General features: G+C 34.8%; 1 protein-coding gene across 7 annotated transcripts; it reads left to right on the top strand.

The window, feature by feature from the left end:
- Nucleotides 1–25: 25 nt before the first annotated feature.
- On the top strand, nucleotides 26–26,390 carry LOC113239314 (phosphatidylinositol-binding clathrin assembly protein LAP). Of its 7 annotated transcripts, none has more exons than XM_026476235.1 (16): nucleotides 32–231; nucleotides 5,885–6,027; nucleotides 7,633–7,708; nucleotides 9,070–9,084; nucleotides 10,088–10,190; nucleotides 10,411–10,578; nucleotides 11,468–11,606; nucleotides 11,827–11,972; nucleotides 12,566–12,740; nucleotides 16,880–17,060; nucleotides 18,239–18,397; nucleotides 18,711–19,013; nucleotides 19,472–19,595; nucleotides 20,480–20,579; nucleotides 23,322–23,393; nucleotides 25,800–26,362. In XM_026476235.1, the coding sequence occupies exons 1-16, from the start codon at nucleotides 81–83 to the stop codon at nucleotides 25,911–25,913; spliced, it is 2,169 nt and encodes a 722-aa protein (XP_026332020.1). In that variant the 5' UTR covers nucleotides 32–80; the 3' UTR covers nucleotides 25,914–26,362. The 7 variants fall into 7 exon arrangements, with proteins under 7 accessions (XP_026332023.1, XP_026332022.1, XP_026332025.1 ...); XM_026476234.1 differs by having other exon boundaries at nucleotides 9,064–9,084; nucleotides 25,800–26,360; XM_026476237.1 differs by lacking the exon at nucleotides 23,322–23,393 and having other exon boundaries at nucleotides 30–231; nucleotides 9,064–9,084; nucleotides 25,800–26,370.
- The last annotated feature ends 1,555 nt before the right edge of the window (nucleotides 26,391–27,945 follow it).

Here is a 27,945-nt window from a genome sequence, read left to right as displayed (position 1 = left end):
GGGGCGGTAACATTCATTTTTGTCGTCGTCATAATTTGTGAATTTGCTAAAAGCAATTCAGAGGTTTAAGTAAATAGTTTATGTCGGGATTGCACGTAAAGATGGCAGGTCAGACAATAAACGATAGACTTTTAGCTGCTCGCCATAGTATCGCCGGCCAGGGATTAGCAAAATCAGTATGCAAAGCTACCACCGAAGAAATGATTGCACCTAAAAAGAAACATTTAGATTGTAAGTATTGTTTATAATATTATTTTGACCGAAATTAGTTAAACAGTACACGAACAGGCACACGCTTTCCGCTCAATAATCTCGTTAGCTTTTGACATTTGCGACCTACACCTATGGTCGATATTACAACTCCCATCGTATGATCGTGCTATGCATGACGAAGACAGATTCCAAACTTATTTACTACTTTCGAACCAAGTTAATCAACTAATAGCTATAGAAATAGTCACTAATGGAGTTACAGGTGGTGCAGTAACATTATCTGTATACATTTTCGTGCCCCACTATAGAAAACTCGACATAGTTTTACATTTCTGCATTATGTCATATTAGCAGGTGCGAAGATAATAACTGGCATGTTGGTAAATTGAAATAAAAATTTGAATAGCATATACTATACTATCACTTCATGTAATAAATGATGAAAAACTTACTACGTACCTGCTATGTTTGTTACATTTCATGAAGTTAACATAATAGAGATGATAATGTGTTGTGTCTGAAATGTATGACCTGTTTTTTCACCATACATACATTGATGTATAGTAAAGTTGCATTGCTGGGTACAGGTGGTCTCTAAGCACTGTGTTTTAGGCCATGACTTGTTGTTTAGATACTGTATCATTTAAGACTTCATTGAGTCTTCCCTAAAATCCAGAATTTGTTACAATGTTTTCTGTCACCGTTATAGTAAGTGGTCATTTAGTAAATAATCTTAATTCCCAAATATCAAAATGCCTTTGTTGATATTTATTCTATAATTCCAAAATATCAGGGCTCCTCTGATAATTTAAAATCATGTCAATTGTATGTCGATAGAGTGGCAATAACAGGATTTTGTATGTTTGGTATTCTGCTAAAAAGAGTAGTGGCTTATCAGTTGCTAGTTATCGAGCTACTATTGAACTGGCATGCAATTTTTTGGTATTCTTCTCTTCAATGGTAAGTCAATGGCACGTTGATGGTGTAGTCTACTAATTATTTGACATAAAAAGATACATTTAATTTGATGATTAAATTCCTGATTAAATGAGATAAATATTAAGATATGCACAGTAATTTCCATGGTAGTTTTAGTAAAGCAACATCTGTTAGTGATTGATTGAATGAATGCCATCACTGCCATTCCACTGAACTACATTTTAGCAGAATAATGAATATTATCAAAATTGCAACATAATTTCAGTGATCTCAATGGCCAAATGGCAAATTACAATGACCAGTGATTTCAAGAAAATTATCAGAAATGGACCCAGAACAGTTAATTGTTCATATACTATTCTACATTTTGTAGAAATAAAGCCTACATGTGTACACATCTGAAGTATTTTGGAGTACAAACATTATACTGAGTAAAATTGCAAAAATTTGATATTGAGTTGCTCTGAATACAGTCAACAATTATCGCTACATGTAGCTGACGTGCATTTGTTTGCTTATCGATAAACCTGTTCACTAACTTTTAATTTGAAAGCCAGCCTGATGTCCAGCATGAATTGTCAACCTTAGTTACTTGCAAAAACTATTAATGAACTTCATAAATTGAAATATAGCTAATGGGCTTAGTAAACTAAAATTACACTTATCGCAATTTATATTGGGATGATTTCCAAATTACACAATTCAACCCCTGGTTTAGTTAATTTGTTCATCTCTAAAGTATCTACCAACTTATCTAAACAACTGTCACTGCTGAATGTCTGTGCATGCAACTGTCAATGCAAAGTAACTAACTATACTTTGTAGAGGTGGTATCAGTGGTATTCACAAATAATTTGAACAGGTGTGACAGAGATAACACATAATTATTGTTCCAGTGCAAAGTACCATAAGTAAACACTGACCTGTGTACAATTTTGAATTTTGTACTTCGTGTAGAACCGCAGAAGCCTGTATTAAATTGTACAATGACTTTGTTTCCCAGTCACATAATATTTATTGTAGTTGTTTTTCTTTATATGTATAATTAAGGCAATCCTAAATCACTGCAAACAACCTTTTACAAAAAGAAATCACTAACACAGGAAATAAGTCTTAACTACTTTTAGTTTACTTAGATTTGTATTGCATGAGTGCAGTGAAATATGATAAACAAGCGGACAGAGCTCTTTCCTGTGTTTTACCAATGTGATAATATTTATCAACTAATATGGACTCTCCAATACATTTGTAACACACATTTGCTACTGTATACTTCACTGTCATGGTTGTTGTATTACCTAATTTTTGTTAATTTACTTTAATTAACTTATACTATATATTGGTGATAGCTTTGCTAAGACTACTTTTCAGAAATTCTATACTGAGATTATTTAATAATAATTAATAGACACACGCTTGGCCAAAATTATAATAAAAAAAGTATATTTGCTATTTTGTGCTAGTAGATGCATGTCATGGTCATGTGATTTCCTCAACAAGGGCTCTAAGGATGTTGTAACCCAGTAATTTTCAATTTGTGGTGTCAAGTTTGAAAAACAATACTATAACAAAGGCCATGGCTTTTAGCTGACCTTTTTTTTACTTTAACATGTACAGGTCAACTCTTCGATAAAAGCAACAGTTACTGACTAGAACCTACAATAGAGTTTCTTAGAGCGGTTACACACGGCGACGTTTTTAGCAGCGCCCCTGCAGCGATTCAGTCGCGATGCAGTAGCTAATCCCCTTCTGTACAATCGGTCTACTTTCCCGATCGGTCCACTTACACTAATCGTCTACTTTCCCGATCGGTCCACTTGTCCAAATGGTCCGCTTTCCCGATTCGTCTATTTCCCATTTCGTCTACTTTCCCGATCGGTCCGCTTATCAAAACGGTCCAGCGTCGATTGTCATCGACACATTTTTTATGTTTTTGATAATTATGGCCGCTTTACGTTAACCATTTGTGTATAATTATAATAATTCTTTTTCTGTTGGAAAGAGTACCTCAGTAGTGGTCCCGTTTCAATTTGACGAAAATATTCCAGCTCTAAGGGTGGCAAACTAGGGGGTGAATCGAGTTTCGTCCTCTTTCCGGTAATCGATTTCAATAAAACTTGGCAAATAGATATAATTTCACAAACTTTTGAGGTCGGTTTTTTTAGTACTCTGTACGAGATTATCCTGAGTAGACGCAACATTAAAGTACCTAGACCTGTCGGGAAAGTAGACCGGTCGGAAAAATAGACGAAATAGGAAATAGACGAATCGAACAGTCAACCTTTTCACACACACGACTTAGTAGCGATACAAACGCGATGCATTTTTTTTTGTTCATCGTATAATCATGCGATCAGTCGAATTACTATGAGCAGATGTGTTGCGTGATTACTGACGTGTAGAGTTAACTGTCCAGCAGGAGCACCTCCACTTGAAGGTGGATTTCAAACTGGTTGAACAAGATCTAAGATTCTGTGCCTCTTATGACGTCACATAGAGTCAGGGATAGTCAACCGCCTATAAATCTCAAATGTCGCGAACGCGCGCGTTTGTATCGCTGCTATAAGTCGCCCTGTGTAACCGTTCTTTCTCGCTGAAGTTTATAAAACGAACTTGGATTTCAACTAAACAAAAATGGCAATATAAGCAAGTTTTTTGTGTTTTCAAAACGAATTTTGCCCAAATGTAAGCACGAAAGCAAGTATTTTGTATTTTCAAAACGAACTTTGCCCAAATGTAAGCAAGAAATTAAATTAAACTTTGAGTTTACTTCATAATTTCTTGCTTAAACGTATGCGTAGTTTGTTTTGTAAATACGAAAAAACTTGCTTAATTCGCCATTTTTGCTTAGTCAAAGTCAAAGTTCGATTTATGAATCTCAGCCTTGTATTCTAAGTGAACTATGACGCTCAATTTACATTGCCGTGAAACTTTTATGTCAATTGTGTAACGTACAAACTAGATACGAGCCAAAGTGCAGGTCACGATTCTTCCGGACAATTCGCGCGCAGTCTTACATAATTGAGATAAAGTTCATTGTGCTATGTATGTACAATTTCTTTTCAAAAATTCCCTTCTATGCCGCGGTAATGTAAATTCAGCCTAATACTGTTAGGAAATTGATTTATGTCTAGAAACTTATATGTTTTAACATGATTTACGTAATAAGTTGTTGGCAATAATATGTTCCTAATATAACTAATAATAATATGTTCCTGGGAAAGTGATACCGAGATGTGTGTGCATATAGAAGTTACTCGGGTATGCTTTGACACAACGAGGAAAGTTTTAAGCAGCCGGCAGCTGTCTGTTAAACTCCGCACTAGGCCCTTGCAATGCTACGTCTGGCCAGTCGTTCTTTATGAATGCGAATCGTGGACCATAAAAGAAGACCTCAGGTTATGTTGGACGGACAAAGTCACGAATGTCGAGGTCCTTAAATGTATGGCGAGGAAGATGGAATTGATACGTACTGTCAAGCAGCGGAAGGTTGCCTATTTGGGTCATGTACTACAAAACAGATATCATCTATTGCACACCATAATGATGGGCAAAGTAGCTGGGAAGCGGAAGGTTGGAAGAAGGAAAATGCCATGACTTCGCAACACCAGGGAGTGAACCGCACAGTGGACATCATGACCATGCAACAACTGTTCAGGCTAGCTCTGGACAAGAAAACTGACCACCAATCTTCCATAATGGAGAGGCTCTTTAAGAAGCGGAAAAATAATATGTTATTCACCAAAACAGTCATAGTCCCCTATTATCATCTTCATTAGAAGACTCAAGGTACAGCTAGTCAATATACTAAAACCTTACAACAAAGCAATCAACAACAGGTTTATAGTTGATCTGTAACTATATTGACGTTATTCTCAGTTAATAGCTCAATCACTGTTAACAAAACTAGGCAAGAGACGGCAAGTCTGCTAGCCTACATTGAGATATACTAAATATGAGAAACCTGACATTTTTCGCTGATCACTTCGCCATGAACGTTGGTACCAGATACAATTTGTTTTAAGTAATTAAGATAATATTCTAAATTTAAGTTAAGCTGACACCTTCAGCTGCTAAATCATTTTCGCGGTATTACAACGAGGACAAATAATTTAATAGAAGTATTCAAAATAAATATCTGAAAATATCTGAAAGAATAAATCGTTTCTCTATTTATGAAACCATAAAATTTTGTTTATTAATAAAATAACGTAACTCCGTTTGTAACAAAAGCTACAATTTATAAGTAATCATGCTGTGGCCCCAAAGTGAGAAGATATATTGAAGAACCCTATGAACCCATCTTTATTGGGTAGATATAAAGTGCTTCAATAGAATAATTGGAAAATTTGCTCAATGTCAAACATGCTCAATATTTGTTTTATCGTTTTGTCAGCACGCGTTTCGGCAAATTAGATAAATTATGTAGATAACAAAAATGTACTGAACAAAGTATTAATTTTTAAAAATCACATATTTATTGTATCAGTCACTTTAGCAGATCGTTACATCTGTTTTTTATCAGACATTGTTACTGCCTAGAGTAATTTTATACGCGGATCGATAAACAATTTGATAATTAACAATTTGGTAAATTTGTTCCGTGAAGTAGGTATTTGTGCTAGAAGTAGTGGTCAAATTTAGATTGTTGCCGGTACAATTGCTGTAGAAGATGGTAACGACATTGGGTTGTATGCGGCCTCTTTGAATAGACAGGGATATTTTGTTTCAGATCTAGTCCACTGCACCAATGAACCGAATGTGTCGATACCCCAGCTGGCAAACTTGCTCGTCGAGCGCACCCAGAATACCAACTGGGTCGTTGTTTATAAAGCGCTTATTACTGTACACCATCTACTAGCATATGGCAATGAGGTGAGTCCATTACCACTTTTATAATTACGAAGTCCAAAAATTTTGCATTTACGAAATTTGAAATGTACGAGTACCAATAAGACATAAATAACAGGTACAGAGGAAATATGTAATTGCTTTCTGAAACTGAGCGTTCTTATCAAACATTAATTTACTGCGTCTACCCTAGCTTGCGATTGTTTAAACCATACATTTACTCTGCATGTCGCGAAATGGAAAAATAATTTTGCTAAGTGATTGTCAAAGTAGCAAAAATGTTTGTGACTCATGTCGCAAATGATAATGTATTGTTAAACATAGTTATTGATTATATATAGTACGTTATTGCAGAGGCCGAGAAGTAAGGGATTGCTGGACGAGTATGAGTTATTAATATGAGTCAAGCAGTCCCCGTTCCCGCCGAGGCTTATATAGTGCTTTTCTCAAACAATGTGAGGAAATAATAAAAGATTGAAGAGAGGAAGATGCCTAATAGAAAAAGTTAAAAAACTTAATCAATATCAATTTCATGTTTTTCCAGCCACATTAATAATAGTATTCTGAACTTCTGATAGTGTGGTTCATGTGGTTCTCCAGTGCATGAAAATTTCAAAAGTTATGAGTTTGCTCGTAGCCGCCAAACAATTTTTCGTGGATAATAATTGCCTTTGACTAATTTAAGACAGAGTACAATCCATTGCTGTATTTTTGTTATCGCTCTTCGAAGTAGAACTAATTTTCGCGACGAAAATACAAAAAAGATGAAAAAACAGAAAATAATACCAAATCACTTTAGTTTACCACCTTTTTCTTCTTTTTTTTATAGTAAACGGTACAGGTAGGTATTTTTTAATACTATTACGAACACTGAGCAGTTGGCTGTATGAGTTTTCTTTCGCCTGTTTACATATTTCATTGTTAGTAGATAGATTCAAAAGTTTAGAAAAGTGGACAGTAATGGATTTTCATAGGTACTTACTTTGCAGACCTTGACCGGGAAGAAGACACATGGTCCATAAATGGCAAACTATCCATGTTCGTTTTTTAAAAGTAAGCGCGTTTGCGCGCTGCATCCGATTCCTATTCGTTCCAAAACCGAGACTATACAAATCTAGAAAACTCGGGCCCTTCGGATGTCGCTTGACGAATCCGAGAAAATACGAGTGTCGCTTGTACACCTGGAGATAAAATGATTGACATTTCGGACCATCATTTCTCGAATTCGGAACTAATACGAATCGAACGTAGTGCGCGAACGCCCTAATGCAAACATTCCCGAGCATGTTTGAGAAAAGTACATATAAAGCAGAAAATGTAACCTTAGGCATTGTAATGTACTTACGACATGATTCAAATTATTTAAAGTGGATATCTCTTTTATTCGATAAAGTGCTATTATCACCCCGCTACATAAATGTCCTTATTCGACCGACCACTTGAGTCAATAAAGTATCTTTATAGGTCTTAAACTGCTTGATAAAATTATGTACGCGCACTTCACAAGTCCCAGCCTGTTAACGCTAATGCACACGGCCCCCAAATATGTTTGGTCTGTTTGTCTGAAATATTAAAATAAATACATAATGAAAACCTTTACGTCTAACTTTATTCTTTCGTACCTTTCAGAGATTCACACAGTACCTAGCGTCCAGTAATTCAACATTTCAACTAAGTAATTTCTTAGATAAAAGTGGAGTGCAAGGTGAGTGTCATAATCAATATTCCTAATTAGATTCTATTTTTATTCGTGTAATATCAAGATTAACTTTTAGTCGCTAATAATGTAGGTGTACATCAAAGATTTATTTTCCTTGCCTGATGTAAGGAAATGCGCGGAAGTTTTATTTACCACTACACTTACACGACGAATCTTATTGCCAAATATTCTTGGCGTCTTATGGTATAGCTGGTTGCTATGTGAATGACGTATTTCATTCTCGATTTCTAAATTTGCATTTTATGATGTATTTTATTTAACTTTTAAACTCGCTGTCATAAACAGGCAACGTTTGGTAAATTGAAATAAAAACAAAAGACTACTTACAATTAAATATTATGTCAGAACATTCTACAGTACAATTTTATGCTGCTAAGTTTTCTTCAGAGGCTTCCTTAGTACTGTTTTAATGTTTTACAATTTGTAACATTAAACATTAATCTTGGGTAATTTTAATTAAGAAATACGATGACTTGTACCTCAGACCAGCTTCTAGAGACACGAATATTTATTGAATCATGATTTATGTTACTGTAAAATTTAGAATAGTTGCGAATTTTACAACCACTATAATACTAAAGATATATATATATATATATATATAATATATATATGTATTCCCAATTAGATATAATTAACAAATATTATATATATATATATACACACACACATAATATTTAGGTATCCATTTGTAAACGAGAATATAAATTTATTGGGTACATTCAGTAATTTTTGAAACTTTAAATCGTGTTTACTCAATTCCACAATTTTGAATTAAGACAATATTTGGTTTCATGTGTGATATTAAGAAAAAATATATTTTGTTTGTTTAATAATAATTACGTCATCTCAAAATAGGTCCTAGTTCTTAGTTCCAGGCCCTAATCTATATTACATAACGCAACGTTAACTTTAGTATAGATAATTCCATTTATTTCATAGAAAACTTCTCATATAAAAAAATTTTTCGCAATGGCGCCGTAATAATCATCAATGCTGGCTGTCACCATGACATTTGACATTGTAATGGTTAAAGTAGTATAGTCTCCTAAGCATAGTTACCTATATGTTATTCATAAATCGATTTAACAACAATTGAACAGAAAAATGCGACAGTATAAATTGTACATTTCAACTAGAGTTGGGATATACAATTGGTGTAAGTATAGTAAGTATATTTTAGGTAAAGAACTGTATATAACTAAGGTACATTTAGTTGGTGTGTGTGTGTGTATGTGTATATATATATAATATCTCCGTTACGCATATAGTTTTTAGTTATGTACATTGTCTACGCCACATTAACTGAATATTTCTAATTTCCTATCGCTCTCGAAAAGGCGCAGCCGGTGCCAGAATCGGTGAGTGTTCTTTAGAAAATGGAAGCTTTGTGTATACGTGTTTGTCCGTCCAATTCTAGTTTGTAGTAACAGCTTTAGGTTGTGGGAGCAAGTTTGGCACCAGTGTTTCGTAAACTCGCCCCTCATGCAACAGGCATATGTTTTGTTCCATCACTGTGCACACTGAGAGGCTTTCTTATAGAGTTGTTTGTTTATAGGCATGTATGAGCTTGCCATTTCGTTTCTCGGATACGGTATTACAAGAAAACACGAGACAGACGAATTGGGTTAGATTGCTGTCATTAATTTTCCTTAATCAGAAAAGAATGTACTATAGAACCTAGCCATATTGTAAATTATTGTTGGGATGATTCGTGCTGTAAAATATTATTCACATCAACTGGCTTGTATTTTTTATTACATAGACAATGCATACTAAATAGGGTCAATTGCAGTGTTTGTCGTTCCATAATTGAAAGATATTGATATTCACTGTTTACGCGTAATGGCAGCAATGACGATTTTATTTGCTTTTGCGGTTATGGATCGACGAATGTAACTGAGATTAATTAAATTGTAGAGTGCACTGTATAGCAATAATCCGCCCACTTGTAGCTGAGCTGTTATCGGGTCATTGGCTGGATATTCAAATAAACTTCAATGTTGACATAGACTGATAAAAAATACACAATGATAGTAGTTAAAACACCAACTTCACAAATTTAATTGCACCGTCATGATTTCTTTACACTGCACAAGCACTTGTTTTATTGTTTTTGTTTTGCATGATATTAATTTTACTAAGATTTATATGGAGTGTTTGTAATTGCTTAAGGTTCTTAATGGGAAATATATTACAAATTACACGTGCCTATATGAGTTTGTAAAAATTCAAATCTAAAGCTTTCCATTTATATTCAATTTTATTTGATATTAGATCTTGTATTGCACTATGGGCACGATGGTAAGTATTTTATTTAGTAGTTACTTTATGAAGCTTTCTCATATTTTGTATTGTATGCAGGCTATGATATGTCTCCGTTCATCAGGCGTTACGCCAAGTACCTCAATGAAAAGGCACTGTCCTACAGGACTGTCGCCTTCGACTTCTGCAAGGTCAAGAGGGGGTAGGTGTCTCCTATTATACACATTTATGTATGACGATATAACGAGCTAGCTATTAATTCTCTAAGTATTTGCGATTAAAAAACTGTTGCCTTTATACGGTAATTCTACCTACTACAATATTTATATCTGATTTGGTATGGAATAGAATGAAATGTTTTTGTAGTGCTAGCTATAATCTTCTTTCAATATAAACCATGTAATTTTTATTTAATGGTACAGCAAGGAGGAAGGATCACTACGCATGATGAATGCAGAAAAGCTGCTGAAGACGCTGCCCGTGCTGCAGGCGCAGCTGGATGCTCTTCTGGAGTTCGATTGTACTGCCAACGACCTTACCAATGGCGTCATAAACATGTGCTTCATGCTGCTTTTCAGAGATCTTATTCGGTACGTAGCTAGTGTTAACACTAGTTAAATCGAAGCTTAGCGATATTCTATGATTATGACTGCCTCCGTGGCCGAATGGTTACCATGCTGCACTGCCACGCAGAGGTCCTGGGTTCGATTCCTAGGCCGAGAGAAATATTTGTATGGCCTACATTTATTTCTCTCCTGAGTTTGGGTGTAATTTGTTGTTGTCTATGTGTGTGTCCGTGGCACCCGCGATACAGGGTTTCCCTAGTGCGGGGCTATGTTGAGTGAGTGCGTTAAAAAAGATATCAAACTTAAAAAATCTGGGCTTGGAAATTACCCACTTTACTGAAGTGCTGTAATGTTTTGGGAGTACTCATTCCGTACTATTTTTGGTGGTAATTTCTGTTCTTATATGCGTTTGATTTAATAATGTATATATAATATCCACTTATATTAAACGCAAAACGCAACACTCATTGCCCCACACTAGGGAAATTCTGTGTCGCGGGAGCCAGAGCACACATATAGACAACCACAAATTACACCTAAACTCATGACGGAAATAAATGTAGGCCATACAAATATTTCTCCCGGCCAGGGAATCGGGACCTCTGCGTGGCAGTCCAGCATGGTAACCGTTCGGTCATGGAAGCAGTTCACATAAAATTTAATAAATATTGTAGTACTGATTAACCGACTTCAAAAAAAGAAGGAGGATTTTTTTTTGTATATATGTTACGCGATAACTCCATTTTAATGGATTCTTTTTTTGTAGAAAAGAGGGTACCTCAGATGTGGTTCATTTTAAATTTGAAGAAATTATTCCACCTCTAATGGCGGCAAACTGAGGGATGAATGACTTTTGAGGTCGGTTTTTTTTAGTACGCTGTACTGAGATTATTAAATTCCTAATTAATTACAGATTGTTTGCGTGCTACAACGACGGTATAATAAACCTGCTGGAAAAATACTTTGATATGAACAAAAAGAATTGTCGCGATGCGCTTGATCTCTACAAGAAATTCCTCATTCGCATGGATAGAGTTGGAGAATTCTTGAAGGTAACTTTATTAATATTCAATAATATTTTTTTTTATTTACTAGAATTTTGACTTTGGGATTTTGCAGTGTCCTTACAAAACTGTCTATTCTGTACCTATTTACGGTAACGCCCCTATTGTTACGTCAATCATATTTGAAAAATATCGCCACTTAACTGTACAATTTATTAAGTTACTATATCTTTAAGTACAACAATTTAACTTGTTACGTGTTCGTCAGGTGGCTGAAAATGTGGGGATAGACAAAGGTGATATACCAGATTTGACAAAGGCGCCCAGCAGCTTATTGGACGCACTTGAAGGACACTTGGCCACACTCGAGGGCAAAAAGGGCTCTGCTGCTAACACCCCGACACAGACTGCCAGGTAAAATGGCTGTTTTTTTTATCCTGTTATTTTAAATCATGGTTTCCCAAAGTGGTCCCTACCGCCCGCTTGTGCGCGCTGAAGAGTCCTAATGGGGCTGTAGGGGCCTCGGAAGCAATTTGAGGGCGTTGATGCTGTCCAGAGGGTGCCACCGAATTTGAAAAAAATATCAACTTTGAACTGGTAATCGGTATTATCTCAATTTTTATAACTTTACCGGATGAAGAATGAAATCATTTATACAGCATCTGGTTTATTAAATAAAAATACGTAGTGTACATACATACATGTGTAATAAAAAAAATTTAAAAACTACGTATTTTTATGAAATAAACCTGATGCTATAAAAAGACGCAAGCAATTTTTTCTTCTCCTGTCAGTATTGAGATAGAACCGATTGTCAGTTCACAGTCGATATATTGATTTTTTTTTCCATGTGATTGTTTGTGTTAAGTTAGTATAAAAAATATGTGTTTTCAATTATTTTTTGTGGTGGTGGGCGTTGAAATTTTTTTATCTTGTCTAAGTGGGCGATGAGCCAAAAAGTTTGGGAACCTTAAATGATGGATTTATGGTTTGTGTTATTCCTGTAGCGCTCAAAAGAACGTGGCAAGTGTAATGGGAGCTCTCTCGTCAACATCGTCGTCGTTTGGCAACGCAGCAGCGTCCACTCGACTCGATAACCAACCAAATGGCGCGCTGTTCATAGATGACACGCTAAAGCAACAGGCCCTTGCCGAAGAAGAAGCTGCAATGAATCAGTACAAGGTAACTGTACTTGATCGTGTTAAGTCGCTTTTTTATCCACCAAAAGTACTTTGCGCACCGAGTATTTATTTCAACCAAGGTTGGAAATCATAGATTTATTCCAGAAGATTGAAACAAGCAAACAAGTACGATGTAAGTATTTCTTTTTTGTTTAATTTTGCAAATGGACACAGAGAAGCGGAAAATAATTAAATGTGGAAACACATTTTCAGGTTCAATTATTACAAGGAGAGGAATGGACTGGAGAAGAAGAAGTGTCAGAAATTATAGTAAGACTAATTAAATGTCTTGGGCTGTGGCGTTTGTGTAATGCTCTATTTTGTTTAGGGTTTTTATCTGTGCTTACCGGTGTTTTCACAGACGCACACGATAGTGACTTTGAAATTATTGTAATATTTTGGTAATATGGTACAAATAACGCGGCGTTATTTTTTTAAATCTTTATATCTGTATTAAAATTTGCGCTTATTATCTTGTACAATATTCATGGCAGTTAATTAATTTCTGATAGTAAATTTCTAAGCCGTTGTCATTTTCTGTCGTCTAATGTGAAACCGCCTTATTGGTCCATCCTGGAATCAATACGTTCGTTCTTGATTGTGGTTATATATTATATAGGCATATATTTGACAGGTACAAGGTGAAATTATAATTTATTGTTTATGCTTATAATTCATGTCTTAAGGTCACACTATGAACACGTCACCGACGTTATATACATAGCTCATCATTGCCAACATCAACATTCAGTCCATGAAGTTACAGGATCAGTCATTATTCTAGAAAAAAAATGTCGAAAGTCTGAAGTGCGGCGCTGCGATGGTCCACAGACATGCCAATACGATAGGATAATTTTCCCTTATCATCAACAGACTCTGTAATCGCATCGTATTTGTATAAGGCCGGTAGTGATATGTGTAATGTGATTTTAGAATAAATAAAGTAGTAAAAAAGCAGAAGTAAATTAAACAGTCCAAATAATTAAATTGAATTGTTTCGTTTAATAACTACCTATTTACATTAAAAAAACATTAACAGACAGTTTAAAACTACTACTACTACACTTAGAAGGAAATGACAAGTTATAAAATAATAATAATTTCTAATCAAATTTTCAGGAAAATGTAAACATAATGAATTTATTTTTGTTGTTGTTTCTTCACATCGTTCATATCGAATGTTGCCTGACTAGTCAGCAATGGGGAATGAAATTCGGATGACTTGCAAGTAAATAATCTGGATTTTCTCGGATTTTTACTACATTTTGAAATCCGGATTTTAATATCGAATCCGGATTTTTTTAACGTTTCTATTCACGTTTTCGCAAACAGTATTTTGGAATTTTGTGCAACTGAATCCGTAGCTGGTTTAATTCTAAAACAATTGGCGCTTTATCATTATTAAGATCTTTTTTGTTTCAGAGAAAAAATATTAGATTATTTCTAAAGACTTAGTTACTTTACTCACATTTGTTTTTTTTTGCATTTTACTGATAGTTACGATGTGGTGTTTTTGTGAAATTTTTTTACTTGTTGTATTTTTTCTGTTATACAATTTTGAAGTATTTAATGACTAATGTCTGTTAATTTTTCTTATCTTCTTTTAGAAAACTGATTTCCAGAAATTTTAATGCCTCGTGATAGACGTCGTTCTATATATGCGTTATTTCAAAGAAGACTGATTAAATTGTGTTATGTTTGGATAATTAAGATTCCAACCTTCCGAAGATTAGATTAAAATTTGATTGATTTTGTGCCAAAACTTGCTTTTATTTTCAAGTAAATCACGAATCTACTGAAGTCTTATAGTTTTTCGAAAAAATCCAAAAAATGAGCAACGGGATTTGCATTCCTTGGTCAACAATCAATAACTACCGACGTTAATGACTATAAAAATAACACTTATTACTGTTAATTGAATTAGTTCAATACTTCCAAAACAAAACCGTAATCGTATATTATATATTTTTTTGTCATTTTTCGCAATTTAAAGTGTAAATAAAGGATATAAATTTAATACTCTTCCTATACAATGTGATTGCAATACACGGCATATTTATTCCTTTGTATTTTGTGTTCTGGATTTCGTTGCAGAATTTTTTTACGATAGTGACAAATAGAAGTTAGCGACGCATCCAATTTATTACTAATTTGACGTATGTTCGGAGGTCGTGGTAGCTCGCACCTGAGCAAACAAGATTGTTTTTGTGGCCTTTAATTCAGCCAAAGCAGTGCAACTTCGTCTTGAATTCGTGATAGAATATCGATTTTCATCGTTACTAAGCGAAACTCAGTTCTCTAGCTGCCCTATAGAAAAGATTTTCTACTCCATTTACATTTAAATATTGTACGGTCGTTCAGTAGCTCTTCAGCATTCCGCTATTTATATTTGAAGTTAAATCGTGATCGTATCATGCTTTCAATCTTATTCGTCTGCGCTTTACATTTCCATGTCGATGGTGATGGGAATATACCCGTATATCCTACGGCTATACGAAACAGAGGGAAAGTCCTTTAAAATTGTAGATGAGACATTTTGCTTCACGACATATAATTTTACTTTTAAATGTAAGTAATACTGCATTAAAAAACTAACTTACTTGAGCATAATACTCTCCTTAAAGTAATTAATTAATCCTTATAATCGACAGACGATGAAGATAAGGATGTTTTTTTTTTCACATTTGATCGGTTCAATTCCCAAATGAAGTACTAGTATTACTTACTTTTAAAAATAAAATAATCTTTCCATGAAGCAAAATATCCTATCTACTGATACGAAGATCGACTGCACTACGCGGCCGGAGCATCGCTGTTGACGTAGTAAGAACAAGAGAACGTAAGAACAAGTAGGGCAACTCCCGCCTGTTTAGCGCATCAATACCTACACTTCACTGGAAGCGTCTGGTTGTCATGTGACAACTACTACGTGCAGGTACAACTAAAATAATAATGTTATTATTTTAGTTGTACCTGCACGTTGTAAACATAATTTGAAAAAAAGCTATACTATTCAGTACAGTGTTTTCGTGTTATTTTGAAATAACCTTTGTCAAATGCAATACGTACGTATATTGATAATTTTGTACCGCATTGGTTTCTCGTTTATGGGAGTATGGTTACGAAATTAGAATGCTTGTGAGTGCGTGCGAGTGGGTTTGTGAGACAGCTTGCGAGTACATGCGAAAGCTAATGAGTGCGTGTGAGAGCGTGCCAGTGCGTGAGAATGCCTGCGAGTGCGTTCGTGAGCGTGCGAGTACGTGCGTGTGCCTGTAAGTGCGTGCGCGAGCGTGCGAGTGCCCGCATGTGCGTGCGTGTGCCCGCGCGTGCTTGCATGTGAGACTAGAGGTTCGAGTTATAAGATTCAGTCGTTATACTAACAAATTATAACGACTGAATCTTATAACTCGAACCTCTAGTCTTAATTTTACAGCCGAGTTCTGTAAAACGGAATCGAGCTTTGTAATAGGCCATATACGTAACATTAGACACGTCTGATATTTCATATCATTTTTTAAATACCGATCGAACGCTTCAATTCTATAACGGATGTCGCGTGTCACGACTCGCGCTAAGCAAAGCTTATGCACTCTTAGAAAATGCGAATGTATGCGTCCGTACACGGTGCGCTACTATACTATTGACGTCTCGAATCGATTCTCCGTTCCGATTTTTTCGATCCACCCTACATTTTCACTTTGACAGCTAACGTTCCCGCGAAGTTTATTACTTTGATCAAAACTGTAATTTAACCAAATAAATCTACTTAACAGTATAATGTTTAAAGTACTTTCCCTCTGTGTTGCATAGCTGTAATACACCCTGTAACCTCGTCCACTTGAAACGGCAGATGGTTTACGTACAGAAAAACTTCGCAGCGGTTCTCTATACATATAATGTGAATCACAATAAAACGGTATACCATCCAGTTAATACCCGTAGTTTTTTCTTCTCTGTCGTGCGATTTCTGTTTGCGAACGGTTCCCAGAGTACCACGTACAAACCGCTTTTCGCCATGTTATGGGGAATCACCAAGTTTAATAATTGTCATAATTTCATCAGCAAACGGTCCTGAGCCATAGTTGATATAATTTGTATAAGATATTAAAATCTTAGAAAGCACGTTTTAATTGTTTTCAGAATAAAATTCAGTCTCCTACAAACTCTGCGGCGAATAATCCATTCCTGTCGACTGCTCCGGCGCCCTCGCAGTCCATCGTAGATCTGTTCGGTCCGGCTCCGGCTGGATCCACAACAGCACAGACCAAGGCTTCCGATGACCTGCTTTCACTTGGCAATCCTTTCGCTGACATGTTTGGAGGTAACTTACTAATTACGGACAACGCACTGTCAACAGTGTACTGGGTTTTACACAAAAGATTTGAATTCGATTCTATACCCTTTATGAGTAGAATGGCGCTGAGTTTAAAGCGAAAGTTATCCAAAAGTATGTTTACGGCTTATATGTTCTAAATCTCAGTTAAGTTTCGTTTTCTATTATCCAGTAAGTTTGTACTGTAAAAATATCCCTGATGGTTTCGACCCATGCATGTCACCAAACAACAAAGAATGATAATCAGTGAGTTCAAGTCTCCTAAGCCAACAATGTAATTAACTAAACTACCGGTTGAATCGATTAAACTTTACATTAATGATCGCTTAACACAATAGTAATATATTAATGTGCAACTATAAATAATTAGTTAAATAATTTTTCACTATTTGGGTGCAGGCATTTTACGATTGAAGAGACAGTGTTTTTTTAAGCCCTTGTGCAGATTGGGAATTCTGCTTTTATGGCTACTGTAATGTATATAGGTGAACTAAAAATGCAGAATCAAACTACGGTTAATTGACAATTCATAATATGACGTGTCTATTAATCATATTAAGATTCTGCCAATACGGCCTTTTTAGCCCTGCTGTTGGATGTTATTTTTATACTATTGAAATGTCAATCGCGTATTGAATTTTTTTTTTTTTCATTCAATCTGCGCCGTTTGTAAGAAGACACTGTGCTCTTTTATCTTATAACAACTCAAACAATGATGGTATTATAGTACGTACAATAAAATATACCAAAGAATATTGGACAAAGCTGTAACTAGCGGGAGAAATAACTAGCAGGCATGTGTTTTTTACTCCTCATTATAAAAAAATCGTCTCTAGACTGTCTGTGAATTACATAGGAAGTAAAAGTCCGCCATTGAAGATTGTTTGTAGTTATAACATTGTCCACTACATGGTTAGAAAATAAAGTTCCTCGGCACTGTATTATAAAAGCACATCCCAAGCTTTTTTGGGGATGGTACTCGCAAAGGCACTCGTTAAGTCGGCATCATTAGCGTAAAGCAAACGTCTATCACTACACTACACGAGAGCTAATGGAACGTAAGTATTAGATACTGAATACCAATGCAGTATAATGTCGGTCCTAAGAGGTAGGCGATAGGCTTGGTGGTACTGCATTGTTATTTAAGTATGTGCACCACTTTTTAGCGGCTCCGCAGCCTGCCCCTGCGCAGCCAGCAGCGCCCATGTGGCCGCAACAACCGACCAACGGATTCGGGGCCGCGTTCCCCGCCCAGCCGCCCGCAAACAACACCTTTGTGTCCGAAGCTAACTTCTCTAACGTTTTCAATAACACTGACACTACAGGTGAGGTGCTTTCTTTCTTCTACTCTTTGGGGATGCGATGAGATATCCGTTATAATAACTGCTTCATATATTAATTTGATATAATACAAAAATAATTCAATTAATTCATTTTTGAAACACTCACAAATAGAAAGCATCGCATCCCTTTCTTCAGATTGTTTCCTTCTCTAAAGTAATAGTAATGATTTAATATAAGACTAATAAGTTTCCATATTTTGTGGTGTTGGTGCAACACGGACGGATTTAGCGCTATTAATTTAATGTATTCATATTGAAAATGTTTAACTCAAGGTTTTGAAATTTGTTCTACAAGCTGCCGCTGCAAACCCGTTTATGGGTATGGGAGATCCAACCCATCCTATATCCGCTTCCCCTGCCCGTCCCCCTCCCGCCGCCCCTGCGCAGCCCAAATCGGCATTCGATGACCTTGAGGAGGTGATGCGTATGTCCCTCGGGGGCTCGCCCGCCAAACAGTCCCAGTCCCAACAACCCATCACGCAGCAGCCCCAGCCAATAGCAACGCAACCTTTCGGCGACGTCATGTCGATGCCGATGTCTCAACCAATGATGTTCGGCTCTCCAGCTCGCCAACCAATGATGCCGATGGCAACAATGGGTTCGATATTTTATGCTTGATGGATGATTATGTTTTAAAATCGTTCAGCTTGCGTCGCCAGTAACTTTCGCTATCATGTGCTTCCTTTAATTTCCAAGCACAGGCTTCCTGCAGGTTTTAAATTTTTGTAGTTCTTTGTACATACATCATGTAGATGTCTAATATGATTGATTGTAAATAAGTCAATATAGTGATGGAGTACCTAATTATATTTAATAGTATGTCTTTTTTTGTAGTTTCGCCCTCGTTCGTAGCATTGCTGTGCAGAAAATAAAACTTTTGTTTTGTGTAGTAGATTTTACATACCATATAAAATAAGTTCAAATGTATAGCACCTTTGATGTTCCATATTTATGACGAATGTGTGTACTTGTACTTTCAATTTCAGATAGCGTTGGTGTTTAAAGTGCTACTTATTAATGCCAAATGTCTGCTTTAATAGCCGGTTGTGTCCGCAGGTCAACAACAACAACAGCAACCACAACAACAACAGCCGGGTAAAGTGCTCACAGGCGACCTGGATTCTTCTCTTGCTCAGTTGGCTAACAACTTGACTATCAACAAAAGTGCTTCTGCCCAAAAGTAAGTCATGCTCATGTAAACCTAAACAATGTTCCATTGAATTACTCGGAAGACGAAGTAAGTGTTCAGAGGAGCATCCGCTAAATTTCTGAGATGATTTATATATTTGCTTGAAACGAGCGTTTTTAGACTTTACAGTACTTGCTTGAAAAAATTATAATTACTTTCAATTCTTTGATAGGTGTTTGTAGATAGGTCCTAGCGAGGTTTCAGGTGACAAATAATAATGCATTACCATTTCGTGAAGTCGATGCGTTAATGGTTTCCTGCCTCCTAAGGTACGGGATCCCCTAGTTTAGAAAGCAGAATAATCTTGTGTATAACTTCGACTCATCAAAATATTGCAACCAATTTATTAGTTGTGGTTTATAAATAAACATTCTAATTATATTATAATGGGTATAGTGCACGTTATTTTCCTCTGAAACTGTATATCTTATTTACTTTGTCCAGTGTTCGTGACATTACTTAGTTTGCTAGAATACCGTTTTTCCACAACAAACCAAAATTTGCATCTTGTGTGAATTCAGTACTGCATCAAATTTTTACCATATTAATTGAATTGCAGAACCAATTTGCAATGCTATATAAACGATAAGTGAAAGTGTCGATTAATCCAATGCAATAAATCTTCAACCATTTATAGAATAATTTACGACGTCATTAGCCCGCATACTTTATCACGCAATACACGCCACAATATGCTCAAGATGCTTTCACTTATAGCAATAGCCGATATTGTCCATTTGATTTAAAGATTTGTCCATCACTGCATTGTTATCTTGTTCTTTCTTTATTCTTCCGACTTCTACTTTTAAAACAAATGGGCAAATGTAGTACACGCATGACCATTGCATACATTGATGCGTAACGTGTGGACGTAGACCGATGCAGTGGAATTCACCGAAGAACTCATCGAAGCCTGGCGCCACCTGGAGTCCACAACCTATTCAAGCAACCACCGGTGCCGGCTACAGGCCTATGGTAAGACTAGCTTTACTTGGTGTATTGTCCATTGCTCACTAATACACACACAACGCCATCCCCGGAGGACAAAAAGATAACTGCCATTATCACAGTTTTTGTTATATATATCTTATTTAAGATCTTTAGGTACAAATACATATTTTAATTTTTTTTTTTTTTTTTTAAGCAGGTACTTACGGAATAACAAAATAATACAATATTATCGAGTTCTTGGGTTTTCGCGATTGTTACACATAGGAAATGAAACTATTTTTCCGGATTTAAATCGCGTATATTTGTTTTTTCAAACAATCCGACCATGCCGAACGTGACCATGGGACCTGTAAAGGGCCCGAAACGTCGGTTTGTACAAATATACGCGATTTAAATCCGGAAAAATAGTTTCATTTCCAATACAATATTATTCAAATTTTCTATGCCCTTTTTCTATGCATGCCCAAGTGCACAAGAATAAGGTTATATGATAATATTAAACTAAATGAGTTACGTTTCTTAATATGACAAATGACAATAGAATTATGTTCTCGTAAAAATAATTACGCGAAATAACGCTACACGCAGCTATCACATTTTATTCCCGTTTCAAACTGTTCGTGCTGTTCGTATAATAAAGCAAAATAAAGCAAAAGTTGATTATCATATAATGGTCTTATTGTAACAGCAGAATTTACGAAAAAATATCTTTTATATACCTTTACGAAAAAATATCTTACTATGTTCACGAGAATAAGATATGTACCGTAAACCGAGGTTACTTTGATCAATTTTGAAATTAAAAGTCTATATATATAACTTTTTAACTTGTGATTTTTTTTAAATAAAAAAAATGTCGAATTATCGGTTTTAATAGTTCTCTCTAAAAACGTTAAAATAACAAACAATTTATCAATACTTTTTGGGAAAAAAAATAAAAACAGCGTGATTAAAGTTATAATTGATTTGGGGTTACTTTGAAACCCCCCTTTTTTAGTATGAATATTGAAACTAACCCCAATTACTATCCTAAAACAGAATAAAAAATTAAAAGTCAGTCAACAGGGAAAAAAGTTATTGCTGTTTTTATATCTTGGGGTAACTTTGATCGAATAAAACTACTAAATATGACAGGGCCTTTGTTTTAATTAGAGATTGTTGTTATTTATTATACAAAGTTCCATAAGATGTATTATAAAGCTGTGATGTCTCATGATTGAGTGATGAGTCTCATGGTTAGCTTACCGACCACGATTTGACTCAATGCTTCTTCTAACCTGGCTTCTCGAGTAATTTCGGTACTCGGGAACCTAGTTTTCAGTTACATGTTTAGTTTGATGTTCGTGGCATCGTTCTCAAAACAAATAATATACAAAAATTTAAAGCAAAGCCACAAAGCAAATTTTCCTGCTAGCGGCTGTTGTGACTGACACTTGATCAATCTCACACCATGCAACCTATCAGTGACACACCGCATAAAATAAACCGACGCCATAACGAAAGCATCAAGGTTAGAACAATAAAAAATTTTGTTATGAATTCACAAATGTACAATACTCTTTTGATTCTATCCAAAAAATTCATGATACTAACACACACTGAGCTGCACATGAAGTTTTGCAACACATTTTTTTAATTAAAAATAGGTTGTAACGAAAAATTACCTTTTTGTACATTAAATACAGGGAAATCTCCAGCGCACCCGCAGATGTGAACTGGACTGTTTATCAGTATTGCCACCCGAAAAAAAAATCTCCCAAAAGTCTTTTACGCAATTTGTAGTTTTATGTGAAAAGGAAGTTTTGATCAAAGTAATCCCGAGATTCAAAGTAACCCCGGTCTACGGTAATTATTATAATCGCCACTTGTACTATTGCAACCCATAGAATAAAATGATAAGTCAACGGTGCAATACTTGTTTTCGGCTTAGACACAACGAGAATAAAATGATAATCCTGAATATAAATCCAATATGATGATTGATTTTGATTAATTATTTATTATTGAAATGTCTCCATTTTGGCTTAACTTACGGCTGTTTCATTTATAATATAGAATGCACAAAAAATATTCTTTACTTAAAGCTAACTATTAATCTACTTACATTCAGTATTTAGAAACTTATCAATGAAAACATATTATTTATTTTTCCTGAAATATTACTTTGTTGCGATTATCATTTTGTTGTCCGGGGATGGCGACAACTTTATCCTCTTTGAATTAAATAATAGATGTCAATGACCATTAACTACGCGATTACAAAACAAGTTTTGTTGAGTGACTGTATGAAAAGTGGGATACCATAAACACGTTCCTGAAAAGTCAACTAAATATGGTAACATCCATTAGGGATGATATTGACTCTTCTCTCTCTTCAAACGTTTTAATGGTACCTCGTAACATTTACATATAATAATATGTGTCAAATTACATAAAATTTAACATACTTACAATCAATCAATTTAGAGGAGAATCGACAATACCCAAGTCAATAGTATGTATGTAGAAGTAAAAGTAACTACTGACACTCAAATGATGTAAACGCTGGAGCGTTCATATGGCGTCATACTATTAGTTTAATTAAGCTGCTTTTATAGTTAAGTATTGCGCATTTTTATTTTCACAAACCTTTTGTTTTCTTTTTGCCCAAGTATTAGCAACCTAATTCTTTCCTATGCTATATTTTGTTTGTTACTCTGTTGTTGCGTTGCTCTTTCTTTTCTTCCTGTAGCATGCCAGCATCCCGTCTTATTTTGCGTTTTACAGGGACCCGGCATGACACTCCCACCAATGCCTCACACTTTGCCCCATACATACCATCCCCCGCATTTTGTTATGGTAAGTTGTGCTATACTTTATTTTTTTCTTTTCTCATGCTTTTTAGGATTATAGTCTTCATTCCCTGTCCAAATGCCCCACGGCTTATGCTTTAGGCTTCGTTACACTGTTTTAAAGATCTATAGTCACTAGCATTTTAAGTAAAGCTTATCGTATCTTTAATTACCGAAATGTAAAACGTCGCTCCAGTCTTTAGGCTTCACTACTCTCTAATAAATTGTTCTATAAATTCTAAGCAGTTTTATGTAGCTCGATTGCTCCGAAAGAAGATTCAACCTCAACGGTAACGGTTTATGAAAATAATTGCAATCGTGCAAAATAGGCAAATAATTGCCAATCTACAAATACTAACAAAGAATGTGAATTAGAATTGAACAATATCACAAAACTGTTTAGAGTGAACTTCTGAAAAACATGCGTTATGTTCTTTCGAAATATTGCTTTTAAATCTAAAAAATATCACGTGTACACAAGCAATGAACGACACAATACATCTTATTGTTTATCGGGGATTTACTAGCTCTTGTTTTGGATATATTTTGTGATGAATGATAATGCATGTTCTAATATAATTATGCATGACTAATAAATCAATCTAAAAAATATACTTAATGCATTTAATAACTTAATATAACAGTTAAGTTCTCTATTAAAGATTCCTTTACCAAATTAAACACGTCACAGATGCACTAAATTTAGTAGCAGCCGACCGCTGTTTTACAATAGCGTAACTTTGTTCCTTTGGAATAGGCGTCTGAAATGGTGCCTGTTATAATGGAGATTGTGGATTTCATAAATTGTTCCCTACATTTTGAGATAGCCTTGACTAAGACGAATAAGTTTCATTTTATATTTTAGTTATGTATTAAATTATGTGGTTTATGTCGTCGATACAGTTACATATTATTAATTAAGTTGCTATACTATGTTAGTGTTGGACAGCTTCCACATAGTTTATAGGCTCTGGCCCCATACAATGTGAGTTTAAAGGAAGGCTCAGTTGAAAATCTGGTAGCACATGCGCTGTAACCGCTGCATTATTACGTGCGATGAAATTGGCTTAAACTCACGTGCGCGTGCGCTGCTGCTGTTCTAAATTTCAAGTGCATCGTTCACGTTGTTTTATAAAAGTAGGTGTGTAACTATACCACGTCCTACAGGAGTGGTTCAATGTACTGCAACAGTGTAGTTTAGACACGAATAATTTACTGTCTACTTCTAAACACCGATTTGCAAATAATATTTTGTATTGCATATATTTTCAGCCAGAGCCGAATATAGCTATTGATAACTGGGGGCCTTCTATGAGCTCTTAGGGCAATCCCGTTTAAGCCTGTAAGTTGGATTGCCTGTCAAGCCTGTAAGTTGGATGCCTGTCAAATACGTACTATGACCTCCAAAAACAATTCACTGTCCATGCAGTTTACGTTCCCCATTCGAAATCCGTACACTTTTCTTTCATAGCAAAATTGTATCATGACGTGCCATTCGCCGTGCAAATGGCGGTCTCATCAGTAAAAATAAACAATTCAAAAAAAGTTACTCCGTGACTATCCTTTTTTAGATTTTGTTACATTGTTAAGAAATTTCGTTTAAGTTTTATTATATTTTCAGTTTCATAATTATTTGATGACTTTACAAGCTATATAGCCAATTGTCAATAAATAAATACTATTAACTATTGAGCGTTTTTTGAAAATTTTAGTTCGAGTTCCCAATCTTTAAAGCATTGTTGATAAATTATTGTCATGAATGTTGTTGCAATTTTTAAATAGAATTTCAATAATTTTATTTACCGAAAGCCGTAAAATAACTTTTAAACAATGCCAATTTGACTTTAATGCAATCAATGAAAATGTACGAATACAAGATACGTTCCAATTATGTTATCAAATTACAAACTCACCTTATTAATTTCAATGATAATGACTAGGCATGACATGTAATTTAGTCGTACGACAAATTGTAAAGTATGATTGAAAAGTTGCCGATATTACAAAACAACGTAGTAAGTATAATCAATAATAAAATTAATAAAAAAATATGGTTATTCTCATTTTGAACACAATCGGTTAATAGAGCTAGAACGCACCAAGGATAGTACATTTGTTTATTTATTTCATATGATTTAGTACGTAGGACCATCTCGCTCTTGTTGATGTCAGCTAGCCAGACAGGGACAATAATTAACGTTTAAAAAGTAAAACTCATCATCCTGTCTTGCCATTCCTGTTCAATTTTGTGTAGGTTAACTTTGTGTACGTCAAGTGAATTGCATGGAACTTGACTGGCTGCTTGTAAGCTCATAGTAGGCCCCCTGTATCAAGTTATTTGCCTTCCATCTACGTTGTTACCTTTGTTGATAATTGAATATGAATTTGATAAATATGTTTTTTGTTATTCTAGCAACAACCGGGCATGGTAATGAGCATGCCAGGCGCCCCAATGATGCAGATGGGTATGGCCCCACCGATGAGACCGGCTCTACCACCGCAACCAACTACTAACCAATTCAGTTAAGTCATACCGACTCTACCTTAGTTTCGTTGGTTTACAATACTTGACCGAGTGCTAAATAGTTACTTTAATTCATAATCATTATTCAAAGCTTGATTGAAACACGAATTGAAGTTATTTAAATCTTCTTTGCGCAAATAAAACAACTTATTTCCTGTTGTAATGCCATAACTCACGTCGTTTTATCAATAGTGTATGAATCATGTAACACTCATAACTTACTATGTATGTAGGTCGATTTGTTTTTTACTATTCATAAGTGAAGAAAAATGCACGAACGAACTCTAAATTATCAAGGACAATCGACTTTTTGTCATGTCGTGTCATCACATAGCTGTATTTAAAAATTCCTTACAAATAAATATAATAATAGTATAATACAAAACATAAACCTCAACAGCATTCGGGCAAGAAATGAGAATATCAAAGTTGATCAGTTTATTTCGATTAACGATAATAATTCAGTGTTGGGAAAGTTGACAAAATGAGTATAATTACCTATTATTATATATTATTATGATAAACGGCTTAAATTTACTACTTATGACTTTACTTAGCATTTTTCTGTTACCGTCATCGGTATTTATATACATAAAAAAACAATGGAAATATAAAATTTAGAAAATTATACAATTTTAGTTTTAGTTATGTAAATCTGGAAATGAATTATTCCTTTAATTAACATAGTTCTTTTGAAATGGTGCGTTGAATAGATAATTTTTTAAATGTAATTTATACTCAAAATTCAGCAGACATCACATTCCATAATATTGTACAAAACTGTAATTTATTTTTAAAAGCTACAAGTTTGTTTCGTGTCCTATCACATTGTCTGTTTATTTATTTAATCAGCATTTGTGTATTGGAATTGAAATCAAGTCTTAGTTTTATATTGTTTAGCCCGATATTAAAAATTATAATATAAATTCTTATTCTTATATACTTTGTGTCGGTAGAGTTTCCATCGCCGCAGCAAGCAGTCATTATAATTTTAATTAATACTTGTATGTAGTAGGTAGTTTATCATAGTTTGCAATCCACGCGTTGCTTTTCGTGATGATCAGAAATACATATTATATTTGTAAAAACAGCGTTTATGATAGCATAAAGCCAGTCATATTTATTACAAATAATTGGTGTTCTGGAAAGAAAATGTGCTTTTGAATTAGAGTAATCAAAAGTCCCTTTTCTGAAATATATACTTAGCAAAGACGTTTCCATATCTACGACTAAAGTGCGAATAATATATTAGACAAATATTATGTATGCATAGGAGTTGCATTAGATTGTTATACGAATTATGAAATTAGGAGTTACGAGCAGATTACGAGTGTATATTGGTGTTGCGTATAAGTTACTGTACCACTCCTTGCTGTGTTTTAAGTGACTAGCAATAAAAATAAACGCTTCAGTCAGTACCTAAGTATATTGCAATAAGATTTCTTTATGTATAAAAAGCTTGATTATCTATTTGTATAAAAGCATGTAGTAACCTAGTTTGGATTTATGAATAGAGGGATGTTGGTTTTAAGAAGAAAACCTCAACATTTTCTGTAAATGCATTCTTGTATTCTGTACGAGCAGGTCGAATCTTTTAGTTCTTATTACATTTGCAAAGACTAGAACCAATTTGAAAGTATTATGAGTAGCCTGGTCATCGTTTTTACGAAAAGCAAAGAACTGCCATCTTAGCCTCTTTGTCTTTGAAATATATCTGAAAGCAAGACTATTTTTTGAAAAGTAATAAGATATATTCATGGCAATACTATTTATATTTCTGTGTTATAATTAATTGTAATCGATGTGTTACATAAATAAATAATAATCTTATCAATCACCTGATAACTTGTGTAGAACTATATTTATGTGTACACCTTTATTATTATAATGGTTACTATATACTAACTTAATACAACTGGTCTTGTAGAACTTTGCAATAGTATAGTGTAAAATAGTACGTACGTTTGATCACCCCCTTAATATACTAAGCTGATTTCAAGGTATGCGTACCGCACGCGGTGCTGTTTCATATCAA

The sequence above is a fragment of the Hyposmocoma kahamanoa genome, unplaced genomic scaffold (genome assembly GCF_003589595.1).
Source record: "Hyposmocoma kahamanoa isolate Upper Pololo Valley unplaced genomic scaffold, ASM358959v1 99879, whole genome shotgun sequence".
NCBI lineage: Eukaryota > Metazoa > Arthropoda > Insecta > Lepidoptera > Cosmopterigidae > Hyposmocoma > Hyposmocoma kahamanoa.
The sequence above is the reverse complement of the archived record's forward strand: the minus strand, read 5'-3'. Positions and strand labels throughout refer to the sequence as shown.